General features: G+C 47.9%; 1 protein-coding gene and 1 non-coding gene across 7 annotated transcripts in view; both read right to left on the reverse strand.

The window, feature by feature from the left end:
• The window catches only part of TJP2 (tight junction protein 2), a 189,344-nt gene extending 167,805 nt beyond the window's left edge, over positions 1–21,539 (reverse strand). For 3 of the 6 annotated variants that reach the window (XM_035029082.1, XM_035029083.1, XM_035029081.1), the window contains exons 1-3: positions 21,353–21,539; positions 15,310–15,407; positions 12,565–12,685 (exon numbers count right to left, since the gene is read on the reverse strand). In XM_035029082.1, the coding sequence (XP_034884973.1) occupies positions 12,565–12,685; positions 15,310–15,407; positions 21,353–21,520 (387 nt within the window). In that variant the 5' untranslated portion in view covers positions 21,521–21,539. Of the gene's footprint in view, positions 1–12,564; positions 12,686–15,309; positions 15,408–18,890; positions 18,912–20,946; positions 21,213–21,352 lie in introns of those variants that run through there. The other 3 variants (XM_035029084.1, XM_035029085.1, XM_035029086.1) reach the window with 3 other exon arrangements.
• On the reverse strand, positions 19,139–19,211 carry TRNAA-UGC. Its single transcript has one exon. It is a non-coding gene; the product is annotated as a tRNA-Ala (tRNA).
• Positions 21,540–24,256: the final 2,717 nt, after the last annotated feature.

Below are 24,256 nucleotides of genomic sequence, written 5' to 3' on the forward strand. Positions count from 1 at the left end.
AACATATTGTAAACTTATTAGTTAATACAAAGTATCAAACTTAAAGTTGGCCAAATTATTTTTAGAACTATGCTGAAGATGGAGTAAAACATAACCACTGTAGGGGGCAAGAAAACTTGTTTCAGGAAATCAGAATCTATCACCAAGATAACTAAGATGAGCATTTGGACTATGTTTGAGGCTGAGTAGAGGATGTCATAAATAATACTTTGGAGGAAACCCCCAAATGTGAATATAAAATCATGCTGTGCATGTGATAGTATTTGTCGGGTACTGGGTGCTTTGCATGTGGGCTAGAGGTTAGATATCACCATTTTACAGGGAAGAAAAGTGAGGCTAGTGTCAGCAAATAAGTCCATAGCCAGAGTTTGGATACATTTTCTTTTTTTTTAAGATTTTATTTATTTATTTGACAGAGATACAGAAAGAGAGGGAACACAAGTAGGGGGAGTGGGAGAGGGAGAAGCAGGCTTCCCGCGGAGCAGGGAGCCTGACGTGGGGCTCGATCCTAGGACCCTGGGATCATGACCTGAGCCGAAGGCAGACGCCTAACGACTGAGCCACCCAGGCACCCCGAGTTTGGATACATTTAAAAAATTCTGATTAAAAAAAAAATCTCGGGGTGCCTGGGTGGCTCAGTTGGTTAAGCCACTGCCTTCAGTTCATGTCATGATTCCAGAGTCCTAGGATCGAGCCCCGCATCGGGCTCCTTGCTCTGCGGGGAGCCTGCTTCTCCCTCTCCCTCTGCCTGCCGCTCCCCCTGCTTGTGATCTCTCATTCTCTCACTCTCTCTCTCTCTGTGTCAAATAAATAAATAAAATCTTTAAAAAAAAACAAAACTCAGGGTCTCTTTTACATACCTGAGTGCTTCTCTGTATCCTCAGAGAAAGGTAAATAAGCCCTTTTGGGTAGTTATATTTTCTTTTTTTTTTAATAAAGATTTTTATTTATTTGAGAGAGAGTGAGAGAGAGAGCATGAGTGGGAGAAACAGGCTCCCCCAACGAGCAGGGAGCCTGATGTGGTACTCGATTCCAGGATCCCAGGATCCTGACCTGAGCCAAAGGCAGACATTTAACCGACTGAGCCACCCAGGTGCCCTGGGTAGTTATATTTTCAAGTGGCCGGGGTTCTATCCACTCAGGAAGCTAAACATCATAGAAAGCTTTCTGAAATTAAATCACATATTTTCTTGCCTCCTTTGACATGTAATACTCTAACATGTAATACTGAACATTTTCAACGTTTTCCTGAAAACTCATCCTTAATGTGGGTGACACCATAAATGTGCTCCTGGGGTCTAAGTTGTGGGAGGCTTCTGGCCCCACACTGTGATGCTTTTCATTTGCTAGTCAGAGAATGATTTTTTTTTTTTTAAGATTTTTATCTTTCCATGTCAGAGAGAGAGAGAGCACAAACAGGGATAGCGGCGGCAAAGGTAGAAAGAGAAGCAGGCTCTCTGATCAGCAAGGAGCCCGATGCAGGACTTGATCCCAGGAGCCTGGGATCATGACCTGAGGCAAAGGCAGATGCTCAACTGACTGAGCCACCCAGGTGTCCCCAGAGAATGATTTTTATTCCTCCCTGGGTGGCTGTTCTTATGGTTCAAATGGGAATTTCCCAGGGCCTTAGAAAGGAAATAATTAAACTAGTTAGCATTGTATGTAAAGTAAAAGTAAATAGGCCTGAAAAGCTAGACTACAAGGGAAGCGTTAAGAGCACAGATCTAACTTACATTCTCCTGTTACAGCAGCCTGATTAAATCTTTTCTGTTAGGTCCCAGATAGGTGAGTGCATCCCTTAACTGAGTTCCAAGTAAGCAAGATAGTGAAACTTTCATCACAAGAGATAGACGTGCATACACACACACACAGATTTTATTTTTTCACTGGTACTGACCTACCACACTTAAAGATTTCCACCCACACTAACAAATAATTTTACTTTTGGAGAAAGGAATTTTTAAATTTTTTTTAAGAAAGGAAATATTTTATATAACCATTTAGCGTTTGTTTACATTTTTCTTTTAAGAGGTTTTTTCCCATAATGAAATGTGGTTTTTGTTCACCCACGGCAAAAGCCTTTGCTACACATTTGCATAAACTTGTCACTAATAAATCTTTCTTTAGTAAGAACATAACAGAACAGGAGCATAACTCTGGAGGGGTTTTAATGTTCCTGAGCCTTGGTTTCTTCATGTGTAAGATGCAGATCAGTAAAGATTAAATGAGGTCCTATGGGGGCACCTGGGTGGCTTAGTCGTTTAAGTGTCGGCCTTCAGCTCAGGTCATGAGCCCGGAGTCCTGAGGAAGGCTCTGTGCTCAGCGAGGAGTCTGCTGGAGAGTCTCTCCCTCTCCAGCTGCCTCTGCCCACTGCCCTTCCCCCACTATGGTCTCTCTCTCTCTCTCTCTCTCACTCACTCTCTCTCAAATAAATTAAAAAATCTTAAAAGATAAAATAAGATGAGGTCCTATGGTGTGGCAGGCTGTCTTAGTCCGTTTGGGCTGCTGTAACAGAATACCATAGACTGGATAGCTTATAAACAACAAAAATTTATTTCCCACAGTTCTGGGGGCTGGGAAGCCCAAGGTCAAGGCCTCAGCACATTCAGGGTCTGGTGATGTTCCGCTTCCTGGGACACAGACGGCTGTCTTCACTGTGTCCTCACATGGTGGGAGGGGCGAGGAGCTCTCTGGGGTCTCTTTTATAAGGGCACTAATTCCAGTCTTGAGGCTCTGTCCTCATGACCCAACCCCTCCCAGAGGCCCCACCTCCTAACTCCATGAGTTAGGATTCGCCATAAGAATTTGGGGGGGACATAGGCATTCAGTCCACAGCACAAGTTCAGCACAGTAAAGACACGTAAGATGGGTACTATTTGAACATAAATTCAACTGAAATTCAAGTGGAATGATACCAATAACCATGTATTTATGCTATAGCTTAAGAAAATTGTTCTTGGTCATCCCCTCATCTACCAGAAGGAATTAAAACCAGCCTGTTAAGTTGGCCTGACAGGATCACTGAATGTCTGGGCTGGGAATCCACTATATTCTCTCAGTTCCACCCTCTCATTTAACACGTGGGGAAACAGGTGCAGGGAGTTTGTGAAACTCGCCCAGAGATAGAGAACGGAGATGCTGCATGTCTGCGTAGCCTCGTTACTGAGAAATCTCTCTTTAGTAAGAAAAGGTTGCACTGAGCCAAGTGAAGGACCAGGGTTCTTTTCATTAACATGAACATCTTTTCATTTATGTGGTCCTTCACAATTTGCAAAGCACCCCCTCAGCCCCGTGACCTAGTTTATTACACTACATCCACGAACTTATGAAGATGGCCCTTTTCCCCCTTTTCTTTGGGAGAGTTTTTGCATTCTCAGACTTGTGCTGCAGCAGCTGAATCTATGCGGATGCTTCACTTAAAAAAAAATACACACACACACAATGAAATGAAATGTGTGCATATGTCCCTATATACGTCTCTGGAAGAAACATCACGTCTCTGTAAGAAACATCACGTCTCTGTGAGTCTCGTGCAGTTCACAGCCTGGCAGACACGAATGCAGACAGAGAATGATCTTTGGTTTGAGAATTCCTGAATGTCACTGACACTTCCATAATAAAGGGCTTAGGAATGTGGACATTTTCAAGAGGCGTGGCAACATTTATAGGCAACTCTTTAATGAGTCTTATTTGGGGACAGAAAGGGGAGGTCGGCCAGCCCTCTTCATGTGGTTTTAGGCAGTTAAGTCCTTCAAAGGACAAAGAGTGAAATCAAGTCATTTCTCCTCCTGAATTTTTCCTTCTTATTTTCCTTTGTTGTAAGGTTACATATAAATGTATGAGTATAGGGACATTATAAAAGAGAAGGGATATCCTGTGAGGGAGGAAATCAAGACAATAAATCCAAAAACACTACGGAAATTACAAATCCGAACTTGGGGGAGGGTGGGAGGCAACATGCTCTTTCACAGAGCTCTTCCTTACACGCCATGCAACTGTCCTCCAAAGTGGGAATGGAACAGACCAGACACACAGCTGCAGGACGGAGCGGGGGTCTGGGCTTTAGAGCTGTTCATGTCTTTGGGATTGGGCTGGGCATCAAGCGCCTTTTCCGGAATAGGCCAGAGAAGATAAGTCCAGTTTGGTTCTTAAGGCTTTAGTCAGCTCCATGGCCAGCAGCTCGTGGAGGGACATGCCGTCGTGCGCGTACACCCAGTTCTTCCCTGTCCAGTCGTAGCGCTTGGGCCCGCTGCAAGACAAAATAAATACTTAGGAAGTCCACGAGGACAGCCCTTGAGGACAGGTAGTAAATGCTGACTCCACAATGCCACCACCAAGAAACTGACCGGAAGAGAGGTCCAGAAAGTCAATTTAACAAGGCGTCCATTTGACTTCTTGTCTCAGGTCTTTCTATGTAAGAACAAGTACCCAGTTTATCCCCTGCAACAATCTGACAGAACAATTCTCAAGACCTGAAAACATCTGAACCCTCTCGATGAGTCTCTGTAAAGCACATTCTAAGCTTTCACTTTCCCGAACTCACAGAGGGTACCTGCTATGTCAGAGCAGGGTTGTTAAAATGATGGCCATTCGTGTACTACTCACATGATTTGTCCCTTACCTATATTATTATTACTATTTTAGTACATTCATAACAAGTGCAACCACTACCTCTCTCTACCAAAACACTTCATCACCCCAAAAGGGAACTCTGTGCCCATTGAGCAGTTAGTCTCCACCCTCTCCTCTCCCTGGCTCCTGGCAATCACCCATACTATTTTTTTTTTCTTAATATAATTTTTTTTTTAAAGATTTTATTTATTTATTTGAGACAGAGAATGAGAGACAGAGAGCATGAGAGGGAGGAGGGTCAGAGGGAGAAGCAGACTCCCTGCCGAGCAGGGAGCCCGATGCGGAACTCGATCCCGGGACTCTAGGATCATGACCTGAGCTGAAGGCAGTCGCTTAACCAACTGAGCCACCCAGGCGCCCCTCTTAATATAATTTTTCTTGGGACGTCTGGCTGGCTCAGTTGGTTAAGCGTCTGCCTTTGGCTCAGGTCATGATCTCAGGGTCATGGGATCGAGTCCCAGGTCGGGCTCCTTGCTCAGCGGGAAGCCTGCTTCTCCCTCTGCCTGCTACTTCCCCTGCTTGTGCTCTCTCTCTGACAAGTAAATAAATAAAATCTTTAAAAAGAAAAAGCAATGCAGTCCTATGAAAGATTATTTTGGATGTGAGAAGTTGAGTGGAAAATAAATTTTTTTCTTGAGGAACACAGTATCTGTGATAGTAAATGGCTGCTTAGCAGATTTTCTTTCCAGATTCCCATCATGAATTACAGACTGAACAAGCCTGGGGTAGGATCATATTGCTGGTAGGGGTGTCCAAACACGATACGGACTTTTTTGGTCTCCAGATATGACAGGGAATTCCTTCAGTGGAACCATGATAGATGGTTCTGGTGCCCTGCCTGATATTTATACAGCCACCAATCCCCAAAGGTGATGGCTGGGTTTGAACTGATCCATGCAGTTTCTCATATGGTTCCCACAGAGGTAAAGGATAAGAATGTACAGTCCTCATGCATGGCTCTGGTTAGGGATGGGACAACTGTTTGAGGCCAAAGAGAACAGGCTAATTGGCCCGCATAGGATAAAACACCCAAGTTCAAATTAATTGGGTCTAAAAAAGCAATGCAATCTATAAGGGTCTTGCTAGAAATGGGTGATTTCTGGAGTTGTTTGTTGAATTATAACATACTTCCTAGATGAAGTTGGGGCAAAGGAAGCATAACGCTTTACTTATTTTGAACAAATAATTACACACCATGGCATGATAAACAGTAAAATATTAACTGCCTAAAAATGATGTGAACATTGGGGCAGAAGAAGAGTTATAATTTATGTTTTTTAGATTTATTTATTTATTTGAGAGAGAGCGTGCGCATCAGGGGTGGGACAGAGGGAGGAGAGAAAAAAATCTCAAGCAGACTCCCTGCTGAGTGCAGAGAGGACTCCGGGCTCGATCTCACTATGGAGATCATGACCTGAGCCCAAATCAAGAGTTGGATGGTTAACTGACTGAGCCACCCAGGCGCCCCTATAATTTTTTTTTTTTTTAAAGATTTTATTTATTTGACAGAGAGAGACACAGCGAGAGAGGGAACACAAGCAGGGGGAGTGGGAGAGGGAGAAGCAGGCTTCCCGCCGAGCAGGGAGCCCGATGTGGGACTCGATCCCAGGACCCCGGGATCATGACCCGAGCCGAAGGCAGACGCCTAACGACTGAGCCACCCAGGCGCCCCTAATTTTTTTTTTTTAATGTAAATACCATTGGGCTTTCAAAGAACTGCATGCTGGTTATATTTGGGCCTTTCCCAATGCACAGTCAGTATGTTGTCTTTGGAAGTAACGAGTGACCCAGGAAGGCTGGTCTGAGAGCTTTTTGTGAGTGTCTCTCTAAAACTCCCTTATAATGACCCCAACAGATGCAGGCCGATGAGGGGCCCTCTCTCCCTGCACGTTCTCAGGCCTTGAGATGCAGCGCAGGCGGCCTCCAACAAATCATTTATTCCACAAGACTGAAAGCACATCAGTGATCAACACAGGAGGGATTCAATGCCCTGGAGTCCCAGCTTAAGAGGCTCTCCCCCCTCCACAGGGCAGGCAGCCCAATTTCACAGAGGGAACTCAACCAACCTTTAGCGGGATGCTCAAAACAAACTAGAGGCCAAACTTTAACCTGCTTTGAAGACAAAGTGCAAATCGTTCTGAGGCCGCAGCATCAAAAGTGGCTTTTTAAAAGGCAGGGCAATGATTTCATAGAGAGAAACTGTCCAGGCCAGGTTCTGAAAAGTTATAAACTTTTTGCTTCCGATCTACATCCCAGTATCTGCCTACAGCAGCCGGATTACTGGTAGACCGAAGTTCCTAAAGCAGGGTTAACTGTCCTACGAGGATGGGGTGAGTGTGAAGCATCAGGTGTGCTCATAGACAGCCACCCACGAGGTGACCTTCCTTGTAAAGGGTCCATAGCGCCACCCCTCCCACGAGCTGGACAAGGACAGATGGGGACTTCTGGACATACCTGGAGGGCGAAGATAACCAGATCTGCTTGTTTGGGGTCTGCTTGTTGATCACGTAGGTTCCTAGATCTCCACCCAGTTTAACTGTTAAAACACCACTCTGGCGGATCAGGTGGCAAAAGCACGAGGAAGAGAGAACAAGACAAAGTTATCACTTTGTCACAATTGCTAAATTGCTTCCTATCTCGACGTTGGTACACAAGACACACCGCGAAGAAGCGCCTTTCGTGTTAGACACGGCAGATCACGCAGAAAGCACACGGCTCTGAGTCAGACTATGACTAATCACGATAATACTTAGACCTCGTAGTGCTCTCCCTCACTCCCTGGGAGGCTGGCGAGGGGAGAACTCTCATTATTCCCGTCTCGAGGTGAAAAGACAGCAGTGGCTTGTCTGAGGAGTGAAAGCCGGCCAACGGGAGGCTGCGCATCCTGCCCGCTGCCGCAGTTCCCTCAAAGCCCAGCCAGAACGCACAAAAGGATGTGAAAAAACGCAGACCCCGGCTCTACTGGAGTCCCACGTCAGCCCAAACATCAGACAGGGCACGTTCATTACCAAAACAACGAAAAAAGGGCAAAGAGAAGGAAGCGGTCAAACCACCGGCTTTGCTGGTCTTAGAAGAGCCATAGAGCCAGCTCTGCTGGTAGAAGGCCCGCACTCCAGACAGGTTTTTTTGGGTTTTTTTGTTTTTAAATATTTTTTTTTTTTTAAGATTTTATTTATTTATTTGAGACAGAGAGAATGAGAGAGAGCAAGCACATGAGAGGGGGGAGGGTCAGAGGGAGAAGCAGACTCCCCGCTGAGCAGGGAGCCCGATGCGGGACTCGATCCCGGGACTCCAGGATCATGACCTGAGCCGAAGGCAGTCGCTTAACCAACTGAGCCACCCAGGCGCCCCTCCAGACAGGTTTTATCCTCAGACCCTTCCCACACATCTCACAAACTGCTCTCAAGGGCTTTATTTTCCCCTAAAGAGCCCTGAATTCTCTAAAAGCCTGGTTGGTCCACCTTTGCTCAATAAATGCTCATTTAAATTTGAAAACACTCTTTCAACAAAGGAGCCCTTTACTTCCAAGGTCTGAGGTTTCTTTAGCATGTGCAGAATATTATAGAAGCAACCACACAGCTCAGTCCCTTTAGTGGAGCTGGCGTGCAGGAGGCAGCCCCTCGCTGTTCCCCACCCCCGGCATAAGCCACGGAGACACACCACTGCCTTTCTCTGGCCTTCTAGAGCCCCTGTCCGATCAAGAGGCCCCGATGTTTCTTAGAACACTTTGTGTTTGGTTTGCAAACACAAACAGCTACTGAAAAGGTAAATGGCAGTGATAATAATAATACATAATAATAGTAATATAACTGACAGGCAAGAGAGAACTCTATTGGGTTATACTTTTAAAAAAAAAATTTATTTATTTGAGAGAAAGAAAAAGATCTTATCTATTCTTGAGAGAGTGAGTGAGAGCGAGCACAAGCAGGGGGAGGAGTAGAGGCAGAGGGAGAAGCAGGCTCCCCACTGAGCAGGGAGCCCGATGTGGGGTTCCATCCCAGGACCCTGAGATCATGACCTGAGCTGAAGGCAGACGCTTAACTGACTGAGCCACCCAGGCGCCCCAGTAACATTTTTTTCTGATTAAAAAGAAAACAAAGAGGGGTGCCTCGGTGGCTCAGTCGTTGGGCGTCTGCCTTCAGCTCAGGTCATGGTCCTGGGGTCCTGGGATCGAGTCCCAAGTTGGGCTCCCTGCTCTGCGGGGAGCCTGCTTCTCCCTCTCCCTCTGCCTCTCCCCCTGCTTGTGCTCTCTCTCTCCCCTTCTCAAATAAATAAATAAATAAATAAAATCCTTAAAAGAAATCAATTTTTTTCCTTGAAATCCACCCTTACTATTTTGGTGGGACTACCACCTTTCGTTTACTTAAAAGTGTCTTGAGGTGCCTGAGGGCACAGTGGGTTAAGCGTCCGACTCTATTTCAGCTCAGGTCATGATCTCAGGGTCGTGAGATCGAGCCACCGTGTCATCACGCTCTGTGCTAGGCATGGGGCCTGCTTAGGATTCTCTCTCTGCCTCCTTCCCTCTGCCCCTCCCCCTTCTTTTAATTTTTAAAAATTAAAGGGAGGGGAGAGAGTCAAAATCGTCAGCAGCTGCGGACAGGGGCACTAACCAGTCAGAACAGCCCCTGTCCACAGCGTGGTAGAGGCTTATTCCCGCCACTCAGTATCAGCCCTACACACTCGGGAGCAAAAGGAGCAATTTCTGTTGTCACTAGCTTGTTTTGTAGAAATAGACACCCATGGGATGGCATGTTGAGTCAGGCGAGTTCAGGTATATGTGGCTTCCCACACTCCAAAAAGAGATACCCCTCTTAAGGAGTAAGAATAATGAATGTGAAGCCCTTTTCCAATTTAATCCTAATGGAAATTCGGAGAAGTAGAGGGATGTCACCCACTTCTCAGCTGAAGAACCTGGCACTCACAGAAGTTAAGATAATTCACTTACAGACTCTTGGACAGAAAATACAAATCCAGGATGATAGGCTAGATGCTTTGTCTCCATATCCAATAAAATGCTGCCTCTGAGCAAGTGTCTGTAACCTGGGACCCAGAGGTGGTCTTCAGGGGTCTGCAGACTGTCCCGGCCTGAAGCTGAAATTGTACACACAGGTGTATGGGGAAGGTTTTCTTGGAAGAAGGTCCAGGAAAGGTTAAGGAACCTCTGCTTTATGGCACTGATATGCTGACAGCTTAGTGAGTAAAGAACATGACAGCAGATTCTCATCAAAAAGTCAAAGAGGCCAGGGCTCCACTGGGGGAAAAACGAAGGTAACCCCTCAGACAGCACAGTCCTTCTCCCGGTCCTGGTCAGATTTTGCCGGTCAAGTGCAGCCGACTCCATGGATCCTAGTGATGGGAGGTGCTTTCTGCTCTGGTGGGCAGTCCCCTCTAATGGCAGGGCCAGTGCGGGTGAGGCCTGGACCCAGACGCTGACCCCCCCAAGTTACCCACCCCACACGACAGCCAAGGAGCGCTCACAGAGCAAACAGAACAGACATGTTCTTGGGTCTATCTGGAATACTGCTGTCAGTTGTCTACTTGGTCAGGACCAAGCTGGTAAAACGTCTATGATGCTGAGTGGCATCAATGAGAGTGTGTGTGGGCCCCATTTCGTTTATGTACTGAATCAACATTTATTAAGTCCCTATCATGTATTTGGCAATGTTTCAGGCACTGGGATACCAAGAGTGGACAGTGTCCTGGCTGCCAAGGAACTCAGTCTCACCATGGGAGCTGATGTGTAAATCGACAGCTGGTACACGGGGTGATCAGTGCTCTACAGACTCATCCTTGGAGTGCTGGGCAAGGAAGTAAGCGTGCTATCTGCCTGGAGCATCTAGGAGGACTTCCCAGAGGAGGCAATGCCCAACTGGACCCTGGGGACAGGGAAAGACTGCACCCCAAGAAAGCTCAAGTAACAGTGTTACGGGTATTCTCTTGCCTATAATGTAGTTTCAATAGATTTGTGAAATGTGTAAGTTAGCGAGCACTTGAGAGACTCTTATTAGGAATTCACACCCCAGGGTAGATAGCATTTCAAAGTTCTTAATCAGAAGTCCCAACAACAGAGTCAGCTATTGTATGCCTTTAGTTTCTACATCTATACTAGAGCATTTCCTAAGTAGTAAATGATTTGTTAGAAATAATTTTTTCCTGGTGAGGAGAATGACCACTTAAGGTATATGGACTGGCTAGAAAAACAGAGGTGCCTCTCCCTTTGCAGGAATGGGTTACAGAATCTGGAAACCCCAGCAGCTGGGTCAGAGAGACACTCTGCAGGGAGGACTCCGGTAAGATCCTGTGACCCACCACTGAGCAAGAGCCTTTTTTCTTTTGAAGATTTATTTATTTATTAGAGAGAAAGAAAAAGAGAGAGAACGGGGGGAGGGGCATAGGGAGAGAGAGAATCCTCAAGCTGACTCTTCGCTGAGTGCGGAGCCCGATGCAGGGCTCAATCCCAGGACCCTGAGATCGTGACCTGAGCCGAAACCAAGAGTCAGCCACTCAACCAACTGAACCACCCAGGCGCCCCTGAGCAGGAGCATTTGCTGCTAGATTCCAGAGGGTAAACAGAATCCAGCTGCTAGAACACTGGCACATTTGCTTCTAATGAAACACTCATGCAAAAATACTTGAGTCCCTAAGTATTCTCACTAATGTTACAAGAATGAGTGGTGTGACTGTTTTTGTGGCATGTTAATGAATGTTTGTATGCATGGCCGAGTTTAGCCGGAGACTTGGTTTCCCTGTAAGTACAGCTAGCCCCTGGTGGGGAGGCTGGGGGAGAGGAGACCTGTAACTCCCCTGGCTCCACCATTCCACAGACAGTCAAGCTGTGGGGGCCAGTTAGTAAGGGTTCCCCAGCAGCTTGCCTTCTGAGGCTGTCTGCAGAAACACTTTGAATGCCCTGCCCCGAACGAGGATGCTCACAGCAGTCCCCGAATCCACCTGGAAGGCATCCAACCCTTTCTGGCCCCGTTGCCTTACATTTGACCTCGAAGTCCCTCACTGTCCTTCCAGCCAGGCTTGAAATCTTCCAGACTCTGCTACCTGCTCCATCTGATGGAGTCCCTTCTCTGTCCACAGTAATATCCAACAGCATTTCTATCACGTTAGCCTTGACAGCTGGTTGTCCTAATAATTCCACTTCATAACATTTCTGACTATTAATTAATTGCCGCCAAGAGGATTAATTTCCGTGGGGGATTTTCTGGCAAAAAAGCCGCAGCTCCCTAAGGCGTAAACAGCATTCTAAAGGCGAAGGTGGACCACTACTCAAGTCTGCCACCTGGTGGCCAGTTGATGTAGAGCAGCACTCCCTGGGCTTCAGGGCTCCGCGGCTCCCCCCAGTGCATGTAGGATCATCTGAGGAGTGATTACAAAAACTTAAAAAATTAACTCCCCTGTCCTGCCTGGGACATGCTCCCAGACGAACTAAAGAAAAATCTCTAGGGGTGGGACCCAGGGGGCACATTAGAATCCCAGGTGAGCTTTTCAAAAATATGTTTCCTGATAGTACACCCCGACCTGCTGATCAGAATCTCAGAATCTCCCAGAAGTGGGGCCCATGTCTGTGTGCTCTGAACACACCCTGCTTAAGGAGGAGTGGTTCAGGCCTCCCCATGCCGCCAGGAGAGTCATCCTGCTAGACAAACACAGGTCTGGGTCCCTCCCTGATTTACCTTCACGAGTACTGAGTGGTGCTTGAGAACCTATATTTTTAAGCAGAAATGGGGCTCACAAAGGCCATGACTTGCCCAAGGTCACAAGCCTGGCGGGGCAGGGCTGGAACACCAACGTGCCAGTCTTTGGGTCCCACCCGTAACCGCAAGCTGCTGGATGCTTAACTCCACTGGAGGGGAATTCTTTGCCTTAGTGAGCTAGAATTCTTAGGGAGGAAACAGAAAAAAATGAAAATAAGCAAAAAGGTACCCCAAATGAGACATCATAGTCTTCGAATGTGTAAGGCTTGTCTGCGAGGTCTTCGAAAAACTCTGCTAAGGAGTCCAGTGTCTTCTCCGCCAGTCTTTCATAGGTGGTCTCATCCAGAGAGCTGCAGGGGAAACATAAAAACCCCCAAAACACACGTTTACCAAACTGCTCCATTTCATTAACGTCAAACCCACACATCTATTTATTTACTTATTTAATTTATTTTTAGTAAATACACCCAATGTGGGGCTTGAACTCACGACCCACAGATCAAGAGTCGCATGCTCCACAGACTGAGCCAACCAGGCCCCCCGACACATAGGTTTTTTACTTAAAAAATTCATGGGAAATAGCTACCATGTACAGAGAAAAAATTTAAGCAGCATGAAAGTTTATACAGGGGTGCCTGGGTGGCTCAGTCGGTTGAGCCTCTGCCTTCAGCTTAGGTCATGATCCTGAGGTCCTGGGATGGTCCGTTGGGCTCCCTGCTTAGTGGGGAGTCTGCTTCTCCTTCTCCCCCTGCTTATGCACACTCTCTCTGTCAAATAATAATAATAAATAAATAAATCTTAAAAAAAAAAAGTTTGTAAAGAAACTTTCTTCCCAAATAAGCAGCCCCCATCCGCAGAGTCAACTATGAATAACAGTCTCTTCTATATCCATCCACAATTTTATATTCTTTTTAATATAGAAATTGAAGCACCTTGCAGTTTTTATTTAACATATCCTGGAAATTGTTCCATATTAGCACATACGGATACTCCTGGTATTTTATTTTATATTATTTATTCAACCTGACCCCTTCAGCTGGACATTATGCTTATTAAAATTGCTTGTATTATGATTAAAATTATGTTGGGCAAACCACAAAGTGGGAGAAAATACTTGCATTACATGTATCTGAAAAAGGGCTTATTTCCAGAATATATAAAGAACTAAAAAAAAAACAAACAAAAAACTACAAGTCAAAAGAAAAAGAAAACCCAATAGAAAAAATGGGTAAAATACTTGAACAGATACCATTTTATTTTATTTTATTTTATTTATTTTATTTTTTTTAAAGATTTTATTTATTTATTTGAGAGAGAATGAAATAGAGAGCATGAGAGGGAGGAGGGTCAGAGGGAGAAACAGACTCCCTGCCGAGCAGGGAGCCCGATGCGGGACTCGATCCTGGGACTCCAGGATCATGACCTGAGCCGAAGGCAGTCGCTTAACCAACTGAGCCACCCAGGCGCCCCGAACAGATACCATTTTAAAAAACATATCCAAATGGCCAGTGGACACATAACAAGGGGTATAGCTTTATTAATCTTCAGGAAAGTACATTAAAAAATCACAATGAGATACCACCAGAATGGTTAAAATGAAAGAGACAGATGACATCAGGAGTTGGCCCAAAAGTGAAGCAACCCCTCTCCATTGGGTGTGTGTGTATGTGTGTGTGTGTGCGTGCACGCTTGTACACGTGTGTATCACGGCCAGAGAAGCCGATCCTAGACCTCGAGAGAGGACGGCGTGTCACCTGGAAATCTTGGCCTTTGAAGTGGATGACAGACCTGATGAGAGGGCCTGTGGTGGCAGCCTTGGGGTTAGGGGCTAATGTGCTGTGTGTGCGTGTGGAAGGAGGGTCCATGGAGACATCAGACTGGCAACGCTGGGGAGCTCTGCACCAGAACCCACTGCTTCCTTCCAGGGCGCCCACCAGGCTCTATTTCCCAGCATCCCCTGGGGTCCGTTGGGGTCATGTGGCCCAGTCCCTCCCACTAAAATCTGAGTGAGGGACAAGTGCCTCTTCCAAGACGTCATGCTCTTGCCCCTTTCTGTGGAATGGAACCCGGGCAGGGTGACCTGGCTTCTACCGTGTAGAGGACAGTAAGGTACGGACAAGTGATAGGTGGAAGGACCCTGGGTGCCTGAATCCCTGCCCAGAGGCACGCCCACCCTGGATTGTTGGAACACAGGGACGCAAACCACTGCTGGCTTGAGCTATCACAGTTGGGGGCCTGTCTGTCACAGAGGCTTGGCCGACCCGAACTGCTAGGTCATCGAAGAGAGTAACAACAGAACTCTGGAAACGACCCAATGTCCAGCAGTAGGGAACGGGTTAAATGAACTGTGGTACATCCATCAAGTTTAATATTATTTTATTTAAAATAATGTGGCAGAGGGGCGCCTGGGTGGCTCAGTCGGTGAAGCGTCCGACTCTTGATTTCAGCCCAGGGCTTGATCTCAGGGTCGTGAGTTCAAGCCCTGTGTTGGGTTCCACACTGGGGCAGAAGTCTACTTAAAAATAAATAAATAAATAAATAAATAAAATAATGTGGTAGATAGTTGTTGATACGGAATGATGCTTATGAGTGCTTCTGCTAAGGGAGAAGACAGGTTTTGGATGGGATGGGCTTTTTTCTTTTTTTAAACCGGTAAGAGAAAAGGAAAAAAAATTTTAAAAAGCTAATAGAAGTGACGCCTGGGTGGCTCAGTCGTTAAGCGTCTGCCTTCGGCTCAGGACATGATCTCAGGGTCCTGGGATCAAGCCCTGCATCGGGCTCCCTGCTCTGCGGGAAGCCTGCTTCTCCCTCTCCCTGAAGCTTATGCTTGCTCTCTCTCCCAAATAAATAAATAAAATCTTTAAAAAATAAAAGCTAATAGAAGTATGAGCAGGTATGCACATGTTGTGTATTGAGAGAGAGAAGGAGGGAGGAGGGAGAAGGGCTCTCTGGCGTGGAACGGGCTTTATCTTACCCAGGGTCGCCCAAAGTTCCCGCTGTCCTCATATTCATCAAACAGACGCTCTGCTTTTTGACATTCACGATCTGATCGAGGCGGTGGAGGCTCAGACTCTAAAAGCCAAAGTGAAGAAGAACATTACCATTTCTCAGTGCATTACGGTCCCTGAACTCACGGTTTAAATAGCACCACTTCTTCATTCGGGAATAAACCACGTTAAATTTTTCCAGGGGTGTTTCTGGGATGTTTTCACCTCATTTTAATGCATTACCTTGTGTTCATTCTCTCGGGCTCTCTCTAAGCCTGTGCTGTCTGATATAATAGCCCCGAGCCACAGGCAGCTCTTTACATTTTAAATTTATTGTCACTTCCCATCACTTCCCACTAAAATTTGAGTGAGGGACAAGCACCACTTCCAGGACTCCCATGTTCTGGAAGGCCACGTTTCAAGTGTCCTGTGGCCTCATGTGGTCAGTGGCACATAGAACGGAGTCACCATCACGGGAAGCTCTATGGGGAGCACTGCTCCAGGCTATTCTGCGGTGTTTAGCACAGGCCAGGCGCGTGGAAGCATCAGCAAAGCTCCTGGAATTTGACTAATGCAAGCAACAATGAACAGCAAGAGGCAGATGTCTGCTGATGTCCAGAAGAGAGGATCGGACTGCAGATGGACAGGTTTCATTAACATGACCTGTGGGAGATAATGTGACCTGTTGATTTCCTCCAACACATAACTGGAAGAGGGTCCAGGCGCTCGTCTACTGGCCCGCTGGAGAGACAGATGACATGACCAGAGGACAGTGACAAACACCGAGGGGAGCCTGGCTGAGGGACCTGCCCCAGTGAGGGAGGGGACGGAGCCTGTAAAAGGAGAGAAAAGTGGTACATCAGAGTGGAGATGTCAGGGGAGAGGATGGAGAGGTGGCCATGGGGCCTTGTGAAGGCTCTCAGCTGGACTTCATCCTGGGAAGGCACCCAACGGCTGGAAGGGGTTGGTAGTAAGATTCACCTTCTCCAAAGGTCACTCTGGAGCAGGGCTCAGAGGCCGCTGTTCTCTTGAGCCATCGGTGCCCTTGGCAGGCTCAGAAAGGAGAAGGCAGAGGCCACGGGGCTGAGAAATGAGCAGAAAAGGGGGAAACAGGGGTGCAGAGCACAGAGGGTGTGATTTTAAAAGGTTGGCTCCGAAAGAGAAGAGAGCCAGCATGATAACCAGTTATTGCTACTGCACATTCTAGAGTGTTCCCTATCTGCTGGGTGTTGTAGCTCTCAGTCTTGATAGAAATGGATGTGGTTAGTCCTCATTACAAGTCTGTGAAGCAAGTACTCTTATTATAGTGGTTCCTTATGACAGTTTGTTCTATAAAGTCACCACGAACAGGAGGTTAGTGAAATGCTCCTACGGGAAATACAGGCTTAGGTTCCTGCAGGCTTCAGGTCACATGTGACCAGCTGATCCATACATAACCTCGTTTACATGCGTTTCTGCTTAAAGACATCTTGTTTAATACACATTGCTGATACATGAACACTGAGCTCGGGGCCAACAGCACCATTACTGAGGCTGGAACGAGGCTGATCTAACACACGTGTTTTGTCCGTAAGGCCCTAAGCCTTCTCACACTTAGAATGCTAGACAGTACTCCAGCCCTATGCTCCAGGGCCATTTGAAATAGTAAAATCACCAACCAAAAACACAAAAATGCAAACAACGTGCCACTAACTAGATGGTGGAAAGGACACTTGACCCCGTGGGAACCGAGAGAAGAAGACAGAGTGTCACCTTGTTTGACCTCGGTGGGAACACGCAAGCATGGGGCAACTCTAAGTTTTTGCTGCTGTGTGTGTGTCCCAGAGTGACCACGAAATCCACCCTGGGTATTGATTTTGGGGTTACAGATAAATTTTACTGAGTAGGTGAATTCACAAGTCCAGGATCCATGAAACATGAGGATAGGCTGTATTTGTATTCTATAATGAGGAACCGGAGCAAATCACTCGATACGTGGAGGAGCAGAGATCTGAACCCACACCCTCTGGCCCCAGGGTCTGGGCCACAAAGGATAAGAATCACACACCTGGGAATCGTACAGGGTTTCAGACATGGAAGGGAAGTTCGAGAACTAGGGGCTCAGAGTTTCCCTCCCCTCCAGGATCCTGGCCTCTCAAATCCTAGTTGTCGTTGTCTGACACCTTCGCATAGCCTTTTTCCTGTTTCGTTTTTGGTTTTGACTTTTATATCTTGGATGGCTCTTCTTGGTGGGAGGTTTGTGCTAATGCAAGTTACTCATAGCCAGAAGTAGAAGTCTACATCCGGCTGTTTTTAATCATCAAAGGAACTGCTGCCAAAGTTGCTGGTCTCTTACCTGTTCTCCCCCAAGCTAACGTTCCCTGGGTACCTGCTCACCCTTTCCGAGCCCCCGAAGGCAGGGGTCATGGTACCCGCCACGCAGACTGGTGATGAACATTAGACAGGAGGACACGAATACCCCAAACACAGGGCTGGAGGGTGTCCAGTCAATTTCGGTTTTGGAGCATGTCAACAATAGTGGAGAGGCGGAGGGTGAGGCCCGGCCTGGGTGGCTGGCAGGGAGGCCAGGCCTCACCCCAGGGGTCCCCTCCGCAAAGCACAAAGCTGCAAAGCCTGGAAGAGTGAGTCAGTTCTCACCCACCGCTGGCGGGGGATGGACGGGTACAACCATTCTTGGCATCAAATGAGTTGAATATTTGCTGGCCCCTCGCCTAGCAATGCCATTCTGAGGGATTCGGCCACAAAGAGCCTCTGTCCATGCACAGGAACGCCTACAGCAGCACCATCATGCCACCAGCACCATGGTGGTCACACAGATGTCACCAGGAGACTGGACAGAGTGTGATGGGCTCACCCAATGGGATACTACCCAGCAGAGAAAACGAAAAAATGACAACTGTGTGCATCAGTGTCGATGAGCCTCAAAAACAACACTGAGCACAAGGGACAAGTCACAGCACAATAAATACAGCAAAATTTTTTTCTATCAACAGCACACGCTTTAGGGAGACATACATGGGGGTGACACTCTAGGAAAAGGAGGGGATGCCCGACCGAATTCAGGAGAGCAGATTCCCCTCAGGGAGGCCCAGCGGTAATCGGGAGAGCACCAGAGCCCTCCAGGGGACAGGTCATATTCAGTCTCTCACTCTGGTGGTGAGGATGTGGAAGTGTGTCATTAGTGTTTAAACAGTACAGATTTTTTTTTTAAGATGTATTTGTCAGAGAGAGAGAGCACAAGCAGGGGGAGCGGCAGGCAGAGGGAGCAGACTCCCCGATGAGCAGGGAGCCCAATGCAGGACTCGATCCCAGGACCCTGGGATCATGACCTGAGCCGAAGGCAGATGTTTAACCGACTGAGCCACCCAGGCGTCCCGTGAATTTGTTTTTTCAATTGCGAATTTTATAAAATAGAAATCAAGCATTTCCACAAGTTCAGTTTAACATCTGAGCTGACATGTGCTGATGGGGGAAATATACACTGGATTTGGAAGACTGTTAGATATCTCAATGATTTTTCAGTACTGATTACATGTTGAGATGATAATATTTTGAAAAACTAGATTACCGGGATGCCTGGGTGGTTCAGTCGGTTAAGCGTCTGCCTTCGGCTCAGGTCATCCCAGGGTCCTGGGATCGAGTCCTGCATTGGGCTCCCTGCTCAGTGGAGAGCCTGCTTCTCCCTCTCCCACTCCCCGGCTTGTGTTCCCTTTCTCGCTGTGTCTCTCTCTGTCAAATAAATAAACAAAATCTTAAAAAAAAGAAAAACTAGATTACCTAAATGTACTGTTGAATTTTTTTTTAAACTAAGCTCTAGGCCCAACATGGGGCTTGAACTCATGACCCTGAGATCGCAAGTCACATGCTCTACCAACTGAGCCAGCCAGGCGCCCTCTGTGGTGTTGAAATTAATTTTACCTGCTTTTTACTTTTTCAATTTAGCTACTAGAAAATTTAGAATTACATATGCAGCTCCAATTCTATTTCTCTTGGATATTGCTGTAGAAGTAAGAATACACGGTAGAGAAAATAAGGGTGGGGAAGAGGCCCCCACAATGAACTCAGGTCCTGATTGAGATCTGGAGTGCAGGGACCTTGGGGGTCAACCTGAGGACAGGTAAGGGCTTGAAAAAATTAAACATAGTGGTCCCAGTTGCCATTGTCATCCACCAAGTTCCGCAAATACTGGAGATGTGTGAGGGAACTGTGTTACAAAGTTCAACAAACCTGATTAATTTACTATGGTAGAGGAGGCCCAACGGGTGACCCATGTTGTTAACTACGTCCAAACCTCCCAAGACCCCTAATCCCAGTGTGTGTCCAGTGCCCACCTCCTGGGTGGCAGCTCTAAGTTGGGCATGCTTCTGAGTCAACAGTCCTTAACAGCCACTAGGTACCATCCCAAAGACCATGCCCTATCTTGTCACTGTCCTAAATTACAAACTGCGGGCAACTCACGGCCCACACCAGCAGGGGTCAGAGTGCAAGCCAGGGCAGCTCCAGGTGGGAGAAGCACAGGAGAGGGGTAATAAGTGTCTCTGTCTCTGTTCTGCACTGGGACATCATGGTGCCAGGACGGCCATAGCTGCCTATATTTCCCAAGAAGGGGGGGCCAGTATCAAGGTCCCAGCTTTGAGTGTTGGCAACCAATCCTAACTTCTCTTCAAACACGGACAAATAACAGGGCGGTGGGAAGTTCAAGTCCAAAGTCCAACTTCCAGAGCTCCACAGGCAATTTGGGTTGGATTTTGTCTGCCTCCTTCCTCACGCACAGTGTGTCCAGCAGACCAGCCACTCAGCGTCCATATCCATCTGCCTTCCCGACCCAGGCCTGTCTCTCCTTCGGGAATGCCCTTCCCTGCTCCCTTGTCACCTTCAAGACCCTGGTTAGGGGGGCCTGGGTGGCTCAGTCGGTTAACCCTCTGCCTTCAGTTCAGGTCATGATCCCAGGGTTCTGGGATGGAGCCCCATTACCGGCTCCCTGCTCAGCGGGGAGCCTGCTTCTCCCTCTGCTCCCCCACCTGTGCTCTCTTTTCTCAAATAAATAAATAAAATCGAAAGACCCTGATTAAACATCGCGTCCACCCCCGCTGTGAGTCTTCCTCAACCCCACAGCCATTCTTTGGGCTTCGTCCTTTGAGGTCTTGGAGCGAGAGGGTCAGATGCTTCTTTGCTGCCCCCAAGGGAAGAAAAGGGAATTAACTTCCAGGGCTCAAGACTTTCTGTTCCGTTAACCCAATGTAATCCTCACGACAGCTGGGCAAAATGGGCGGAACCCTTTCATCTCTTGACCGAAAAGGAAGCCATGCCTCGGGGAGGTTCCAGGTCCCCCGAGGTCACACAGCTCTGCTGAATCGAGCCGGAACTTGGGAGCGCAGGCCGGGTCATTTTCCAAAAGCCTCGCTTCTCTAGCTCTTGTGCTCCACAGCCTGGACGTTTCCATCTCGCTCGAAGGGAGCGTTTCGTTCATAACAGCCCATGCTTGGAAACATCGCTCTAGTATTGTATGTACGCACTACGCCAGACTATTATGCTGGTCTGTGTATCGCTTTGTTCTATTTATATATATTTATGTACCACACTAATATTATCCGTCATGGACATACATATGTTCGTTACAGTACCTTGTACAGTATATAGCATCGCTTAGGTGGAAGTTCTGGCAAAGGGACGTGGCGGGCTCGGCGCCATCCACGGACCCCCGAGAGCGGGTCCCCGGCCACTTGCCCTGCGTTGCGTTCCCCCCGCAGTCGCAGTGCATTGCCCTTGTCACCGGAAAGCAGAGGCCGGTGCAAACGTGACCGCGGCAAACAGAAGGCGGACTGCGCGGCCGCGCGCCCGGCAGGGAGCAGCGCGCACCACTGCCGCGCTCCACCGCCACGCGGCCACCGGCAGAGCGCGGCCCCGCCGGAGCGGAGGGGGCGCGCGTGCCCGCGGCGGAGGGGGCGCGCGTGCCCGCGGCGTCCCCAGCGGGCGCGGCCTCCCTCCGCCGGCGTGCGGCCCGGACGGTTGCGCGGCGGCGGTACTCACGGCGGGGCTGGGTACGCGGGTCGCTCCGGTTCCGACGCGCAGCCCCCGGCTGCCGTAGAGCGGGGCGCCCCTCGTCGGGCCCCGGGCTCCGGCGCCTGCCGGGGCAGAGCCCGGGGGCGCCGAGCGGGGCAGGAGGCCGGCAGACGCGCGGCGCCCGAGCGTCCACATGCTGCTCCCGGTGTGCGGCCGCTCCGCCCTCCCGCTCCGGGGACGCCGCGGCGACACCTGGTGGCCACTGGTGGCAGGCGTCGCGGTTCGGCTCCCCGCTCAGGTCCCCTCTTCTGTCGGCTCTGGGAAATGGCCCGAGGTTAGACCTCAGGGAGAACTTCCCAGCATTCCACTATGTCTGTATTTAACACAAATGGAGGGTGCGCTTCGTGCAAAGCGCAGGGCTTGCCCCTCGGGCAACTTGTGAATGCGTAACCAAGGTCCCGGACCTCGGAGACTTCGGCCTAGTGACGCACGGCTGCAGAATTCTGTCTAGGAAGGACCTGCGAGCTGCCGGCTTGCTGTGAACTGGATGCGGTGCAGGTCTTGAAGCTGCTTGGCTGTAGTAGGTTACAGCAGTTAGGAGCGTGCGGACGGGAGAGGGGTTGCCTGGTTTACATCCAAACTCTACCTCCTAGCCGTGTGACCAGTGGGCAAGTTAATTCACTTCTCTGTGCCGCATCTGTAAAATGGAGTTTATAAAAATTTCTTCTTCTTAGGGTTGTTTTAAGGCAACTTAGTAGGTGTACTTATTTTGTCTTGAATAAGCTGGTTTCATACAAGGCAAAATCCATCTTTTTTTTTTTTAATTTAATTAACCAACATGTAATGCATCATTAGTTTTTGATGTCATGTTCAGTGATTCATTAGTTGCGTATTACACCCAGTGCTTATCACATCACGTGCCCTCCTTAATGCCCATCACCCAGTTACCCCATCCTCCCACCGACCTCCCCAAATCAGCCTTTTTTAAAGATTTTTTTTTTTTTAAAGATTTTATTTGACAGACACAGCGAGAGAGGGAACACAAGCAGGGGTAAAGTTTTTTTTTTTTAAGTAATCTGTGTACCCAATGTGGGGCTTGAACCTACACCCCTGAGATCAAGAGTGGCATGCTCCACCAACGGAACTGGCCAGGCACCCCCGAAATCAATCTTTTTTATTTTATTTTTTAAAGATTTTATTTATTTGCAAACGAGGGGGTGGGTCAGAGGGAGAGGAAGCAGCAGACTTTCCGCTGAACAAGGGAGCCTGATGTGGGACTCGATCCCAGGACCCTGAGATCATGACCTGAGGCAAAGGCAGAGGCTTAACCGACTGAGCCACTCACACGCCCCCAAATTGATCTTTCTTATGTATGTATTATATAATATATTACATGATGTAATAGAAATATAAATTATATATAATTATATGATCAATCTAAAAAAGATTATTATATAATATATAAACAGCATTATAAAATTGGTATATATTATTAATTAGCATTAACTATATAATCAATATGATATAATTATACATAAATATATGTATTTCTCAGAGAAGGAGATCTGACCTGACTCATCCTGTACCCTCTCCATGTTCCCCATACTTTTGTTACACTTCCTAGTCCTTCACCTTGCTGTGCCCTGCTGTGCCTTAGGCCTTTGCTCTTGCTGTTCTTCTGAAACACTCTTCCTCCAGCTGATCACAGGGGGGCCCTTCTCATCCGCAGGCCTGTCTGCATGTGCCCTCCCTAAAGAGCCCTTCTCTGACCACTGTACCTAAAGGAGACTTCTCCCTCCATCCGGTTTCCCTCCGGCACTTCCGTCCATTGATTTCCTCCACAGTGATGAAGGATGGGGAAGGCAGGCAGGCCAGCAGGGACAAGCCCCCCCGCCCCCGCCAAGAGGAAACCATCCTTAAAATGATTTATTTTATTTTTTAAAAATTTTTTTATTTTTAAAAGATTTTTATTTATTTATTTGACAGAGAGAGAGATAGCGAGAGCAGGAACACAAGCAGGGGGAGTGGGAGAGGGAGAAGCAGGCTTCCTGCCGAGCAGGGAGCCTGATGTGGGACTCGATCCCAGGACCCTGGGATCATGACCTGAGCCGAAGGCAGACGCTTAACGACCAGGCGCCCATCCTTAAAAAGATTTTACACTACAATGGAAGGAGCCCTCCACCCTTTCCCACGTGATAGATAGGTGAAAAAAACCTGATTGGATGACAGGCACAGAGAGGGTTAATCAGATTAAAACAGCCCATAAAACCCCCTAGACTTAGAAACTCTGGTGGCAACCCTCTCGGGTCCCCTCCCTCCTGGGTCCCTTGTACTATCACTTTGCTAGCATTCAGTAAACCTCGTTTTGCTGCCCACCACTCTGTCTGGTCTACCTCTTCATTCTTCCAATATGCATGACCAAGGAACGGGGTGGGGGGGCACCAGCAAAGGAAAAATCCTGTAACAATAGCATGTTTCCCAAATGGCAAATACATTGTTTGCGTTTTACCTGCTAAACTGAAAGTCTGCTTTACTAGACTATAGGCTCCTATAGGCCCCGTGTCTGTTCTGTTCACCACTGTGTCCCCAGTGCTGGGCATGGAGCTGGGCATGGTGCAGGGTAAGAAGGTGCTCAGTAAGTGTTGGCCAGATGAAGGAATGGATGAATAACCCTGCTCTGACCTGCCAGATAAGCTTTACCTATAGAATAGGGATAAGAGGAGTACTCACCCCGTAGTGTGGCGTGAATTAAATGAAAGAGTGTACAAACTTTTTGGTAATGGTACCTGGGTCATATTAAGATCTCAACAGTTACTGTTCCCTTTCTCTGTCACTGAGTCTTAGGCTCAACACTGACCCACTGGAGGCAACCTTGGGCTAGTGATTGAACCCCTTGGGCCGACAGAGTTTATTCCATCAAGTCATCTCGGG

Source organism: Mirounga leonina, unplaced genomic scaffold, assembly GCF_011800145.1.
Source record: "Mirounga leonina isolate KUSES-001 unplaced genomic scaffold, KU_Mleo_1.0 Mir_224, whole genome shotgun sequence".
Lineage (NCBI taxonomy): Eukaryota > Metazoa > Chordata > Mammalia > Carnivora > Phocidae > Mirounga > Mirounga leonina.